Source organism: Fusarium oxysporum, chromosome VII, assembly GCF_013085055.1.
Source record: "Fusarium oxysporum Fo47 chromosome VII, complete sequence".
NCBI classification, from domain to species: Eukaryota; Fungi; Ascomycota; class Sordariomycetes; order Hypocreales; family Nectriaceae; genus Fusarium; species Fusarium oxysporum.
The window spans coordinates 2,082,632-2,095,562 of record NC_072846.1 but is presented as its reverse complement, the minus strand read 5'-3'; the positions used below and the strand labels follow the sequence as shown (position 1 = coordinate 2,095,562).

At 50.0% G+C, this 12,931-nt stretch overlaps 6 protein-coding genes across 6 annotated transcripts; 3 read left to right on the top strand and 3 right to left on the bottom strand.

The window, feature by feature from the left end:
* On the top strand, positions 1-2,063 carry FOBCDRAFT_251821 (uncharacterized protein). The gene is made up of 3 exons (XM_059610968.1): positions 1-584; positions 854-1,440; positions 1,551-2,063. Exons 1-3 carry the CDS (start codon positions 388-390, stop codon positions 1,841-1,843), a joined length of 1,077 nt encoding a protein of 358 aa, XP_059465386.1. The 5' UTR covers positions 1-387; the 3' UTR covers positions 1,844-2,063.
* Positions 2,064-2,512: 449 nt separating this feature from the next.
* FOBCDRAFT_186452 (uncharacterized protein) lies at positions 2,513-3,502 on the bottom strand (the record flags this gene model as incomplete). The annotated part of the gene is made up of 2 exons (XM_059608627.1): positions 2,513-2,878; positions 2,960-3,502. 2 exons carry the CDS (start codon positions 3,497-3,499, stop codon positions 2,513-2,515), a joined length of 906 nt encoding a protein of 301 aa, XP_059465385.1.
* Positions 3,503-4,575: 1,073 nt separating this feature from the next.
* On the top strand, positions 4,576-5,326 carry FOBCDRAFT_227841 (phosphoglycerate mutase family protein). Its single transcript, XM_054705789.2, has one exon. It carries the CDS (start codon positions 4,631-4,633, stop codon positions 5,279-5,281), a length of 651 nt encoding a protein of 216 aa, XP_054561764.1. The 5' UTR covers positions 4,576-4,630; the 3' UTR covers positions 5,282-5,326.
* A 498-nt stretch (positions 5,327-5,824) lies between these two features.
* FOBCDRAFT_321401 (chromate transporter-domain-containing protein) lies at positions 5,825-7,585 on the top strand (the record flags this gene model as incomplete). The annotated part of the gene is made up of 4 exons (XM_054705788.1): positions 5,825-5,959; positions 6,056-6,103; positions 6,165-6,286; positions 6,346-7,585. The coding sequence occupies 4 exons, from the start codon at positions 5,825-5,827 to the stop codon at positions 7,583-7,585; spliced, it is 1,545 nt and encodes a 514-aa protein (XP_054561763.1).
* Positions 7,586-10,522: 2,937 nt separating this feature from the next.
* Positions 10,523-10,696, bottom strand: FOBCDRAFT_140462 (uncharacterized protein; the record flags this gene model as incomplete). The annotated part of the gene is made up of 1 exon (XM_059608091.1): positions 10,523-10,696. The coding sequence occupies one exon, from the start codon at positions 10,694-10,696 to the stop codon at positions 10,523-10,525; it is 174 nt and encodes a 57-aa protein (XP_059467563.1).
* Positions 10,697-11,834: 1,138 nt separating this feature from the next.
* Positions 11,835-12,491, bottom strand: FOBCDRAFT_95130 (uncharacterized protein; the record flags this gene model as incomplete). Its single annotated transcript, XM_059612274.1, has 2 exons — positions 11,835-12,066; positions 12,178-12,491. Coding segments are annotated over 2 exons (546 nt in total), but the record flags the coding sequence as incomplete, so codon positions are not given.
* Positions 12,492-12,931: the final 440 nt, after the last annotated feature.

The window sequence follows — 12,931 nt, the reverse complement described above, 5'->3', positions numbered from 1 at the left end:
AGCCCACGTAACCGCACTCCTTCCGCAGCCCCATCTTTAAATACCCATGTTCCCCCCCACCGACTGGCTCCCGCGAAGGACAAAAAAACAGAACTCTGCGACGTCAAACGAGCCACCAGAGATTGGCTGCCGAGGACCCTGTCTCTGTAACCCATACCCGTACTCACTGCAAGCCCAACAAACGCCCTGATCGCGCGCACTCGCTTCTCCCCCCCGGGAAGCAGTCAAGCCCCGACACATCTCGCTTCTCTTTACGGAGTAATTCTCCCGAGTGACCGACAAAACGGGGGAGTTGCGTGACGACGGAGCGAAGCGAGACGCGCGACGAGCCCAAGCTTGAAATAACCTTAACTCTGTGCCCACCCCCAATCCGATCTCCTCCGAATCATGCACCAATACTACAAAATGGCCGACTCGGGTATCGGAAATATTACAGGCGGCTTACGGCGTCGTTTCTCAGTGCGGCTCATCATCTCCTACGCCTTCGACTGGGCCGTCCTCATCTTCTTCGCTGCTATCGGCGTCGTCTTCGACCGCATCGAGCCCGCCAAACGACCCTTTTCCCTCGTCGACCCCAACATCGCGTGAGTCCAACACCATCCTTGATTGCGAGCATCAGGCTGACCATCGCTCTACATCTACAGCTTCCCATACACCTAACACGAACTTGTTCCGATCTACCTACTCTTCATCCTCGCCATCGGCGTTCCCGCTGTCATCGTCGCCGTTGTTTCTTTGATCTTCGTCCCTGGACCAACTGTCTCCAAGGGCACACCCAAGACGCTCATCTGGCAGCGTAAGCTCTGGGAATTCCATGTCGGCTTGCTCGGCCTCGTTTTCGCCCTCTCTCTAGCATGGTCTTTACAAGTGCCATAAAGAACTTCTTTGGCAAGCCCCGCCCCGATCTTCTGAGCCGGTGTGAACCCGACTGGAAGAACGTCAAGGATCATATTGCTGGCGGTTACAGCTGGGGCAACATGAACGGTCAGCTCGTCTACGCCAGTATTTGCCAGCAGACAGACTCGTACAAGCTCGACGATGGCTTCCGCTCTTATCCCAGCGGCCACGCCTCTTCCGCCGCCGTCGGCCTAATTTACGCCTCGCTCTTCCTAGCCAGCAAGTTCTCCGTCACCATCCCCTTCGTTACACCTTCGGCCGCTGTAGCTGCGGGCGCTACTGGGGCTGCTTCTCACGCCGCCTTCCCTTCCCTCCTTCGCCCTGATGTTGATCCCTATGAGCCCACTCGCGCTCGCGCCCGCGGCTTCGACGACCGATCTGCCACCTCCTCGCTCACTACCAAGGTCTCGCTCTTTGGCGATATGGGCCAGCACAACGCCAAGATCCAGTCTCTTCGCCGTCAAGCCGCTGCCCCCCCCTCTACCTCCTCGTCTTCACCCTTCTCCCCTTCAGCCTCTCCATCTTCATCGCCGGCTCCCGTTGGTATGACATGCGCCATCACGGCTTCGATATCCTCTTCGGCTACCTGATGGGTGTTGCCACATCATTCCACGCTTTCTACTACTACCACCTTCCCATCCGCACCGGCGCAGGCTGGGCCTGGGGTCCTCGCAGCGATGAACGCGCCTTCTGGGCCGGCATTGGCCGTCAGGGCTATGCTGGTACGGATGAGGAGCTGGGTATTTATACTCCACAAAACGACGTGGGCATTTCTGGTGATACTTCGTACCCTCCCATAGCTGCTACCCTTGCGCAGCGAAATGTGCAACACCATGATGATCAGAGCAGTGAGGGCCGTCCGAGCCAGAACTTCCAGGGTGTTGAGCTACAGCGTATGGACGACGCTGATCGTGTAGAGAACCGGTTTGGTGAAAACCGCGTCTAGGAGCCGCCTCCTTTCGAGTTGTAATTGTTTTGGCATGAAAACTCTATGGCAAGGTGCGTATGTATGCAATTCATTCAGAATACGTACGGCATATCCCAGGATATAGGTAAAAGTGGAGTCTAGACCAAGGACAGCTTTTGACGCGTGATTCGGAAAGCGAAGACAGATCTTGGTTTTGGCACGACATATCGCATGCAATGAAATGGCCAATTCAATCGAATGTGACTTGTCTGTGTGATGTTGTCTGAGCGAATTCGCTCTGGTGAAACACCTGGCTGCGTTCACATCCTCTTTTATACTTCAGGTTTCACAGCCATAATTCATAAAAAAGAGAGAAAAGAACATTGTTTGTACTCTAGGTTAAGACCAGCCCAGCTCTCGTGTCTTTCCACTAAATACTAATCCAGGACCGACCAACATACCTATGCAACCTAGGAGGGAATGGCTTAGGGGGCATGCAAGTGGCAAAGTCGGCTAATGAGATACAAGGTACGAGACCTGCGTCGGCACAACGGATTGCATCGGCCAATTTCGATATATTTCATAAAAGTACAAACGGTGTCTTTGTCTGGTACTAGCACGCTAGCTAACTGTCAACCTTCCAAAGTGAAAACCAGGCCTCACATCCTGAGCCTTGCCATGAGATACGTCGCAGTATAGTTAGGAATCCTAGCGCATAAGCTCATCATATGTCGGCAGAGCCTCCGAATCATGCATATCAGACCCATGCGGCGAGAGTGTATTGTAAGGATTGAATCTTCCAGAGTTGTGTAACCTAAGCGGCAAGCCCCAAGTACGATGGCGGTCCGCGCCGTCCTCGTCCTCTGCCGGCAGCAAAAGAGTGCCATCCCCCTGTAAGGGCGACATCGGTGGTCGTGGATATGCTACTTGTAGTGGTACCTCAAGGTCCATCTTACTCGCGTACGCGCCGCCGAAAGAGATATTGAAAAGCACTGAGTAAGCGCGGGCCACAAGATGGCTAGAGAAGGTAGCTTGTAGCCTTCGCGATGGAGATATCGGTACGCAGACCGATGTCTGCAACCTACAAGCGTACTGCCTCTCGGATGATGACGTGTCTACCCAATGACGCGACACTCCACTGCTTCTCGAGGATACATTTGAATCTCGGCGAATTGAGGCATCTTCATCATACGAGGGAGGCGCACTCTCACCTAGATAATCTGCAGTTTCATCTGCGGCCGATTTTAGGTTCGAGAAAGTCCACTGAAAATTCTGCAATGTTTGGCAATCTAGCCTTTGAAAGTCCTTGTAAATATGGAGGGAATCATGATCCGTGGAAAGGTTCTGGGAAAGCATACATGGTAAATCTTCGTAGGAATAGTAGGTCTTTGCACAGATGACGGGTTGGACTACGACAGTAGTGTATCGTAGTCGGCGAATGGCCGCTAAGTCGCAGTCGATAGTTATGTCAAATTCGCATTTAGTCGAAGCCGGGGTTTGATCTGATGAATACGCGAGTGGTGATGGCTCCTTCGTAGATATAGTGACAAGTCCCAGGCGGCCATAGAGAATGCTCTTCCATAGTGGTCGGCGTACGCTAAGTGTGAAGTCGCTGGGGAAACTTTGGGTATCGATTAGGGGCGGGACTTCATGGTACGGCAGGAACTCAATCGGTTTGCTCATTACAACGGTCATCGGCGGATTCGCTGTTGAGGGAGTTTCCAAAGTGTATGTCAGAACAATTTGGAGAGAATATGATATCGATACGTCCGGAATGGGTATCGGGCTCCATGAGTGGAAATAAGCATTCCGAGAGTTAAAGGATGGAGGAAACATCTGGCGTGTTGGGGGAGCAAACTCAGACCCATCCGGAATGATAAAGAGGAAAGGAATGTTGTATATATACTCGGAGATCCCCACCTCAGAACTGAGTTCTTGCGGAATGGCAGGACGACATGCAACGTCTAAGAACTGCACTATATCAGTTCTACTCTTGAAGTTAATGGTCTGTAGGACTAACCGTTTTGCCGCCGTTGCGTCGCGTACCATCATGAGCCACAACTATTGTCGTCTCTATACCTATATATGGGTCAGTTTAAGTGCTTAGAAGCACAACAATAATATCGGTTGGAGGCCGAAGAACGCAGCTAAATGGACACGCTGGGCTAACCTTGGAGATACACTTCAGCCCTGGTGAAATGCAGAGGATATTTTGCCGTTACGCGAACTCGCCCTTCCAGTTTGTCGGTCGGTCGCACGCAGCTGAGAGTGTCTCTACCCAAGAGCTTTATATCCACGTTGAGGTTATCCATGCGGGAGCGTGGAATTGGAGGCTCTGCCATGGTCACATGTAGTGGCAGCCCGGCATGACGCTTTCGACGTGTCGTAGGCAGGTACTGGGTGAATGCTATTAATGCCACGGTGCAAAAAGAGTCGACCTGGTTTGCCAATCTGACAACGTTTCGCTCGCGTCTGGCGGCTTTTCTGTCCCCTCCTGGCAGCACATGTTACAGCGAGCCTCAACATCTCCTGCGAGCTTGCCACACCAGGATATTGCCGCTGGTGTACTCTCAATCTCACCGTATGACTCTGAGGCGCCCAATCAGATTACAGTCATGACTGGATCCTGGTAATAAGGACCAACTCAGTCAATAATGCTGCGCCGCAAACTTTTGAACCGAATCTTGATTGGTCGGGTTTGGGGCCCACAGTGCTCCGTACGGATATTGGGTCACAGCTACCCCGCCGCATGGCTTTTATTAGAGGAGAACCTCCACATTGCGAAATACCTCGCGCAACATCATTCTCAAAATTCGAACAAGCACCATGTCCCATTTAGTTTACCTAGTTCGACATGCAGAATCGAAACATAACGTCTCAAAAGACTTCTCACAAAGAGATCCACCTCTCACTTCTTTGGGTTTTTCTCAAGCATCGGCCCTAGCCGATACGTTCCCTCATCCAGGGTCAATCGCCATAATATTCACTTCTCCACTCACGCGCACCATACAGACGACACTGGCTGGCTTCTCCCATATCCTAAGCAAACAATACCTCAAGAATAATGGCAACGAAGAAGGCGCCCGTCTCATTATAGACCAGGACCTACAGGAGCGAAGCGACCTTCCCTGTGATACCGGATCCAAACGTTCTGCGCTAGAGATAGCTTTTCCGCCCCTTGACTTCAGCGTCTTGGCTGAGGATTGGTATATCAAGGACGGTCCTCACGCGGCCAACGATTCTGCTGTTGCCGCACGAGCTAAAAGATTCCGAGAGAGGTTGCGGGACACGGTTCAAGACATCCAGGGGAGCGAAAATCTCGCTAATATGCCAAAAAATATTGTTGTTGTCACACATGGCGTATTCATGAAGTACCTTTGCGAAGATATGACTATTGATCTTCCCAAGGCAGGCTGGAGGACCTTTGCGATTGCTGATGGAGTTGACGGTGAAGCTGTATTGGATCCTATCGAATAAACTATACGGTCGATCCTCGAATCGAAGCATTAGATCGATCATATTGTAATGTGACTTACGTAATAATCGCAGCTGCCAGGCTCGAATAAGAATCCCAAATATGAGTCGTCGTAGTGATAATGACTCCGGGCTTTAATGCTTGACTTATCTCTGCTCGTTTAGCAGGACAGGTAAGTCCACCACTATCATTCGCACGGCCTCATTTTGAGGTAAGGGATAATTACGGTTACGGCTGCCAGGAAGCCAAGGAACCTGACCGGCGTGAGTCATTCTTTTCTCGGGTCCTACTCCCTCAGCTTGATTGGTGCAGGACGGAATCAAATTACCGGGACCTGGGACAGCTAAGATTCAGCAACCCCACGTGCTTTAAAATAAGCCAATGGTTGGTTGGTGCAGTTGCGCTTTTTTAAATCCCTAGTTACTACTCTATGTAATACCTTAGAATTGAGATTTATTTATATTTTGAGAGAGCTGCTCGTTCAATGGTTCCCAGAAGATTTTGCCGACTTTCGATATACCCCCCTTTGCTATAACGATTTCAGGATGGCAGTCCGGTCCCGAATGGCCTGGCGAAGTTGGCGACCTGTTAATCTGAAGGCCAAGTTTTGGAATACCATCAGCACCAATTACCACCTTGGTTTCACGTCCTTCGGCGGCCCCCCAGTGCATTTCAAGATCGTAAGTACTTGTACAATTATTTGACGATGCGTACCTAGCGGCGCATCTAAGCATCAAAAAATGGCAAACGCTAACGAATACCCTCCCCTGTCTTAGTTCCAAGACAAATTCGTCGATAAGCTGCAATGGATTGACAATCAAGTGGTAAGCAAACATTTTTTATGGATTATTTGCAAGAAGAACAGTAGCGCTGATCGAGATACAGTATCAGGAACTCTTCAGCGTCTGCCAGGCCTTCTCTGGCCCTGGCAGCACCAAGATGCACTACTGCATTAACCTGATTCATGATGGTTTTCTTCCTGCTTTACTGAGTTTCTTCATCTGGAGGTAGGCAACTGCAAGCACACAGGCAGTCTCCTTACGGAAGTAACTAATTCCTTCCTTAGCTTGCCTGGGGCCTTGGGAATGTATGGTCTCTCTATTGGCGTCTCCAATATTGGAGACACTCTTCCTGGACCCGTTTACGCTCTTCTCTCCGGGCTCAACGCCTCAACCGTGGGCATTATCGCAGTCGCTGCTGTTCAACTATCAGAAAAGGCCATCACTGATAAAATAACTCGTATACTCGTCTTGCTTGGAGGTGCGGCCGGGATTCTATACAATGCGCTCTGGTACTTTCCTCTTCTGATGTTCGTGGCCGGCTGTGCAACCGTCGTCCATGACTATCGCTGGCTTCATGGCCCTATCAAGTCTATAGTCGGCTTGATGAAGAACCCCACAAAGCGGCTTAGGGCACAAGAGCCGGAGTCCATCGAGATTTCGCAGGCGCAATCCGCCGACCAGGACAATAATGCCACCACCACTGCTACTTCTTTCCGCACTACTAGGGAACACAATGACGCGGTGGCCCGCTCGAGCCGAGAAGATAATGCGCAGACTCTCCCAATCACCGAGAATTCACATTCAGAGGCTGACTCGGAACCACGCGTTATCCCACCGGAGCGGTCCCTTAACTTTTCCTGGAGCTTTGGCCTTGGCATTATTGTCTTCTTTCTCATCACCTTCATTGTGATTATGGTCCTTCGTGGCAAATTGCGGGTCAAGACATACCTTTTTGGCTTCTTCGCCAATATGTACCTCGCAGGGACCATTATTTTTGGCGGAGGTCCTGTTGTCATTCCATTGCTCCGCGAATATGTTGTTGCTGAAGGCTGGGTTAGTCCGCGCGACTTCCTTATCGGCCTTGCGATCCAACAGAGCTTTCCCGGTCCCAACTTCAACTTTGCCGTATACCTAGGCGCTTTGACAGCAATTAATGGTGGATACAATTCGGCCGTCGGAGCAACACTTGGGTTTATTGGCATATTTGCTCCTGGTCTTATTACAGTTCATGGTACAATGGGTATTTGGAGCGCTATCCGTGGTCTGAGGTGGGTAAAGTCCCTTCTCAGGGGTGTTAACGCTGGTGCTGTGGGACTTATTTATACCGCGGTCTATCGCTTGTGGCAAATTGGGTATATTGCTGAAAGGTTTCAGCAGGGAACGAGTCTGGCACAAGAGCCGTGGTGGGTTGTTGTGACAGCATCAAGCTTTGTCTTCGGCTACTCATTCAACTTGAGCCCTCCGGTTATTATCATCATGGGCGCCGTCTTAGGCCTCATCTGGTATGCAGTTACGCTCAGTTAGCGACCGCCATATTGTCTGTGATGCTTAACCCCTTGTTGAGCTTTAGAAAAGCGTTCATATAGCGAGTGTTGCGGAATGGTTCGTACTTATATAATCCTGAATGATATAATCTAATATTTGGTTGAAGGTCTTATCTTCACTTGTTTTTAGACGTAATGTCATATCTAGGCTGTTTATGCAACGGCCCATAGGAACTCTCTCGCCTAAGCGCGGTTGTGAAGTGTATTAAACGGATGGGGCAAATGAGCACATGAGCAAACAAGGCATAGACGATTTATTGCTATCGTACTCTGATGTGCTGTTACGATTGGCCACTCTCGCTCTAGCTTTCTAGATCACAAATCCCTATTACCAGCAGTGACTGCGTGTTGTTCCGCAATACCGATTGGATAACCGCTATAAAAGATTAGGTGATCATTTTACAACACACACACAAGTCTATTACGCCCGGTAGGCCAACACCCAGAGGGCTCTGGAGCTAAGATTACATACATCTCTCTCGTTATTGCCTTGCTCTCGCCAAGCCCATGAGAATCTCGTCTTATTCTTTCCAGTCTAGGCATCGCTCTTCTCCTTCGCCCTCCTAGATGTTAGTAGTAGCAAGTCAACTTGAAGCCCATTTCCTCCAAGTGTTCAGTTTCCTATCTTCTGCGGCTGAAGCAATGCTTGCTTTTGGTTGTTCGAGGGTTAGCTGTTGTTAGGTGAGTTTAGAATCAATAGGTTAGTGGTGTTCTCGTTATCTCTGTTCCAAGCGACCTGTAGCGATCGCGAACCTGATTGTGGCCCGCACTGCGTCCATATCTGGTGTCCACTTCTGTCCATCTGAGGCTGCCTTGCCTCCTAGGTGAAATGAGAGATTACCGCGCTTTTCCTCCGTACATCGTAGCATCTCGTTGCGTTGTGTCGTCCATTTCACGCACCGGAAGAGAAAATACTCTACTGTTTCGTTTGCCCGCCCGCACGGACATTCATCCGTCGGTGCTGCCCTGATCTGATACAGATAACCGTTCAGTCGCAGCATTCCGGTTCTAAGCTGCGCCAGCACACTGGCTTCCTTCCACGATAACTGGTCGTATAGCTGTTTTTTATATTGCGCAGTAGTGCTGGGTGAAAATACATTTTTATGAACTTGATTGTTCATTATTGAGCTGAGAGTTCTTCTCGGGCTTATATCTCTAGATGATTGTATCTAGGACTTTGAACTTTAAATCTAGGACTTTCAGACTAACAGTCTGATTCCTGAAGGGAAGGGGGATTCCCGGATTTTCCAACAATAGCAGGCGAGTATGTTTATCGGGCAGAGCTAAGTCGACCTTCCTAGAATGCCTGCCAACTCCTTCTGGAAACTTCCTCTCGCTTCGCAAATCTGCTCTTGTTCGACTGAGAATTGTAGTCTTCGCTTTGACTGCCCCTTACGAGGCGTAACTTAGGGCTCTGTTGCATGACGGGCAGACATCTTGGCTGTCTTTCGAATTTTGAGCTCGCTCTTAGAAGGTAGCCAGATGATATTGACTCTGTTGCCGTTTTCTCGGAGCTTCTCTACAGCATTATATATCTCTCGGATGTGCCCTTGGCCTGATTGTTGGCGAGGGTTGCCTATAGCTTGTACTGCAGATCTATTACTCGTTAAGATCACAATAACTCGATACTTGATCTCTGGCAGACAGCCGAGGCCACGAGCAATCGCTGCTAGTTCGGCTGTGTAGGGATTGTGTTCTTCCCTTGTACCTAGGGTGACCGAAAAGGTCTCGCTGATCTTGCCGGCTCTTGCCACGGATATAGGGATTCTGATAGCTCCTCCCATGCCGACCAGATCGTTCCTCGCGGAGCTGCTTGTCGCTATTCTGACCGCCCATCCTGCCTTGGCTAGTTCTTTGATCTTATCCTCTTCTTCCTCTCCTTGTCTGCTCAGTGTGGTTTGTATGCGAGCCTTCCATGGCGCGAGGGCGAATGGCTGAATGACTTCTATAGTATCCTTTTGTAGCTCTGCACACATCCACAATACACCTGAGAGGAGACATGAAGCGTCTGAAGGCCTTGATTCCTCGTAGGAGATTCCGGACTGGGTTAGTTCGCGGCAGTGTATGTATGTCTACCCACAGTTTGCTTGCTCGTCTCCAGAACCGTTCATGGATGGTCGCTATGTGCGCTTCGGATTCGGCCACTGCCGTCGCCGCGTTCGTAAAAGACCTTATAATCGCCTGCGCTCCTACCCTTTGCACTCGATGGATTGCATACGCCGATACTGTTTTGCATGCATGCATCCAGACGTTGGAGGCATAGTTCACCACAGGGGCTACCATGGCTGTGAAAAGCTGCCTCGTTGTTGAGGGAGCCATTCCTTTCAATCGTTTCAGCTCCATCGCAGCCTCAAGGCCTTTGGTCGCAGCCCTTGCAATGTGTTGCTTGTAGTGAAGCCGTGAGTCCATGATAACACCCAAGATCTTGACCTGATCCTTCGGAAAGAGTTTCTCACCCTTGATGGTGAATGGCTCTGAGTCTACCCTGCCTGTGTACCTGGTGAAATGTATGATCGCCGTCATTTCTGCCTCAAAAGTTGCGCCGCTCCGTCTCTCCCAGTCAAGAGCTTTGTCAATGACCGCTTGTATCCCTCTCTGGTTGTTCTGGGCTGTCGGTCCCGACACCCATGCAGTGTAGTCATCGACAAATGCAATAGCCCCACCATTCTTATCGATCTGAGTCTGCACTAGATCGGCATTGAAGAATAGAAATAATATCGGCGACAGGGGTGATCCTTGCGGAAGTCCTGCTTGTGGCAGATGTCTGCTTTCGGAGCATTGTCCATTAATCATGATGGTTACCGTTCGCTCTGAACAAATCTAACTGGATCAGAACCATGAAGCATCGCAGTAAATCGTCATGCGCGCTCAGATATGCTCGTGCTGCTCTTGCATCCCATGAACTTTAATCCCTGTCTTACTTTCGGAGCAAACCATCTACAGGAGAGACGCAAGCCCTCATAAAGAGCTCCAAATAAGCATCTTCTAATCCGTTGGCTGGATCGGACACGAAAGAGTAGCCATTGGTTGTGTTCGACAGTCGATCCCGAACGTTCGCAAGGTCCACATCGCCAGGATCCCAGTCGTACATCAAGCGCTTACGATGGGCCGAAGCTTGTTTGAGCGCCTCATATGCGAGACTCCGGAAATTGGTTATCGCCAGATAATCCTGGCCGTCCCATTACAGTGTTTGGCCATCCTCACTCCAGTAGAAGTGGTACACTGGCCCTTCAGATCGGCGCAGGGCACGACCATAGTCCAGCAGACTGAAGAACTCTCCCATCGGTGACATGGTTCTATCACACATTCTGTCTCGACGAGCGGCATTCAATGTTTCTAGCTGACCGTGCCGTGGTCGACATGCAATGTTAACGTAGGAATGTTTGAATTGGGGTAGTGTCGCTTCAAATATGAGCCGCACGCAGTAAATCAATCTTGATAGAATAGGCGTGAATCGATGTGGGCGGAGATATTCTTCGCCGTATGGGCCAGAGAGTCCCCGGACGGCGCTGAAAAGACGAGCATGGTGGAATTTGACCTTCCGTCCTCGAAATCCGCTGTTATCATGTAGTAAGCGAGACGTAAGACAAGATCAGCGGGGGGATCCACTGGAGCAATAGTAGTATATCGCCCCGGAGAATCCTTTGTAGATGAATCATCGTCGGAATCATCATGAATAGCTTCTCCCGACCAGTCAGCATAGTCATTATCGCTCCCATAACCGCTGCCTTGACCCTCATCCTCATCCTCATCATCCTCTGTGCCTTCATCTATATCCTCATCTTGGTTTAGGTCACTACGATTGTCCGACTCGAATACATCGCACAGTAGAGATGTGCTAGTCGAGCATACAGCTTGATTCGTGCGCCAAGCAGGGTCCTCCCAAAGTCGCTTTAACTCCTTACGTTGGCTTCTTAGACCTCGACCCAGAATAAACTTAGCCGTGTCGCGCGGCAACTGCAAATTCTACCCCCCAGTAAAAATGAATTCTATCCCGCGTTGTTTGACATGAAACAAATGAATTCTACGTAGAATAGATTTTGGTATGGAGCACTAGGAAGCACTATATTCTGGCAGTACCTGCTCGGTATCCGAGTTAGAGACCATACACAGCCCCCTCTATACTGACTTACATTTCCTTGACTGAGAATTACGGCCGGTCCAAAACAATGTGGAGACGCGTCTTCCTGTACTGGAGCCAAATTGGCTTCTGCCATGCGCCGCGTATGAACAACCTGAAGTGGGACCTCACAGTCAATCTTTTCGGCGTAGGCACCATTGATACGTATCCTTAGCGGAATCGAATAAAACCTAGCGACAAATTTGCTGCAGAATGTCGGCTGCAATCTCTGTACCGAGCTAACGGGGATACGAATAGATGTGACCCATGTGCCATTCTCGCCTCCGCTCTCCGAGGCATTCTCTGCCGAGGAAGACGCGAAAGAAGTCGTGAACACTTCACTGCTAGAAGCCGAGCGTTCAGGCTTGGTTGAAGTATCACCGTTGAAGTGGGATAAGGAATCGGATTGGCGTGCCGCCCCGTTCTCGACTTGATCATCTGGGGGCAGCCACATCCATTTGAGGTTTTGGTACTTCGATTCGCCAACTTTTAGCACGTCGTCGTGCAATCGTAAGAGACCGTCGTCGGCCAGTAACGTCTGTTTGGGGACACAAGAGAGGCTCTTCGCGGAGTAGTACGTCTTTGCACGAAGCAACGACGAAACAGTGAAATAGAAATTATGCGAAGGATGGAGTAAAGGGGAAGCAGCGTCAAAAAATATGCGGAGGACGATGTCTGTGGTAACGTTGACGTTCTCAGAACTGTAAACAAGCGCGTCCGGTTCTTCGGTAACCGCTGTCAGAGTTCCGAGACGACGTCCAAGCAGATGTTTCCGTAGCCGCCGTTCGACTCTTGTGATGAATTCTCCGGGGAAGCTCAAGATATGAGTTGGCGGTTGCACTTCCGTATATGGTACGAAATTAATGACTTTTTTAGCCACAGCTGTGACTGAATTGCCGACTTCTGATCCATCGCATTTTCGGAACGTGGCAATGGTCTGCAAGAAGTACGTTATAGCAACTTCCGGTTTCGGGACCACATCCCATTTATCGAAATAGGAATTTTGGGGATTGAACGATGGAGGAAGGCGTTGACAGAGTATTGGTGGCTTCTCGTTACCGCTTGCTTCTGGCATAATGAACTGAAAAGGGAAGCTATAGGTGCGCTGAGGACCTAGAGCTTCAACGTCATGGCCCGGATATGTAACATCTAAGAACTTCCTTATGTCAATTGATTATGACGGATATAGGGGCATGGGCAAACCAA

Excerpts from the sequence above, each read along its gene's own strand:
- FOBCDRAFT_251821 (XM_059610968.1), top strand. The coding sequence starts at position 388 with ATGCACCAATACTACAAAATGGCCGACTCGGGTATCGGAAATATTACA. Across the intron at positions 585-853 it reads CTCGTCGACCCCAACATCGC|CATGGTCTTTACAAGTGCCA; the intron begins GTGAGTCCAACA and ends CCCTCTCTCTAG. Across the intron at positions 1,441-1,550 it reads TTCATCGCCGGCTCCCGTTG|GCTGGGCCTGGGGTCCTCGC; the intron begins GTATGACATGCG and ends GCACCGGCGCAG.
- FOBCDRAFT_227841 (XM_054705789.2), top strand. The coding sequence starts at position 4,631 with ATGTCCCATTTAGTTTACCTAGTTCGACATGCAGAATCGAAACATAAC.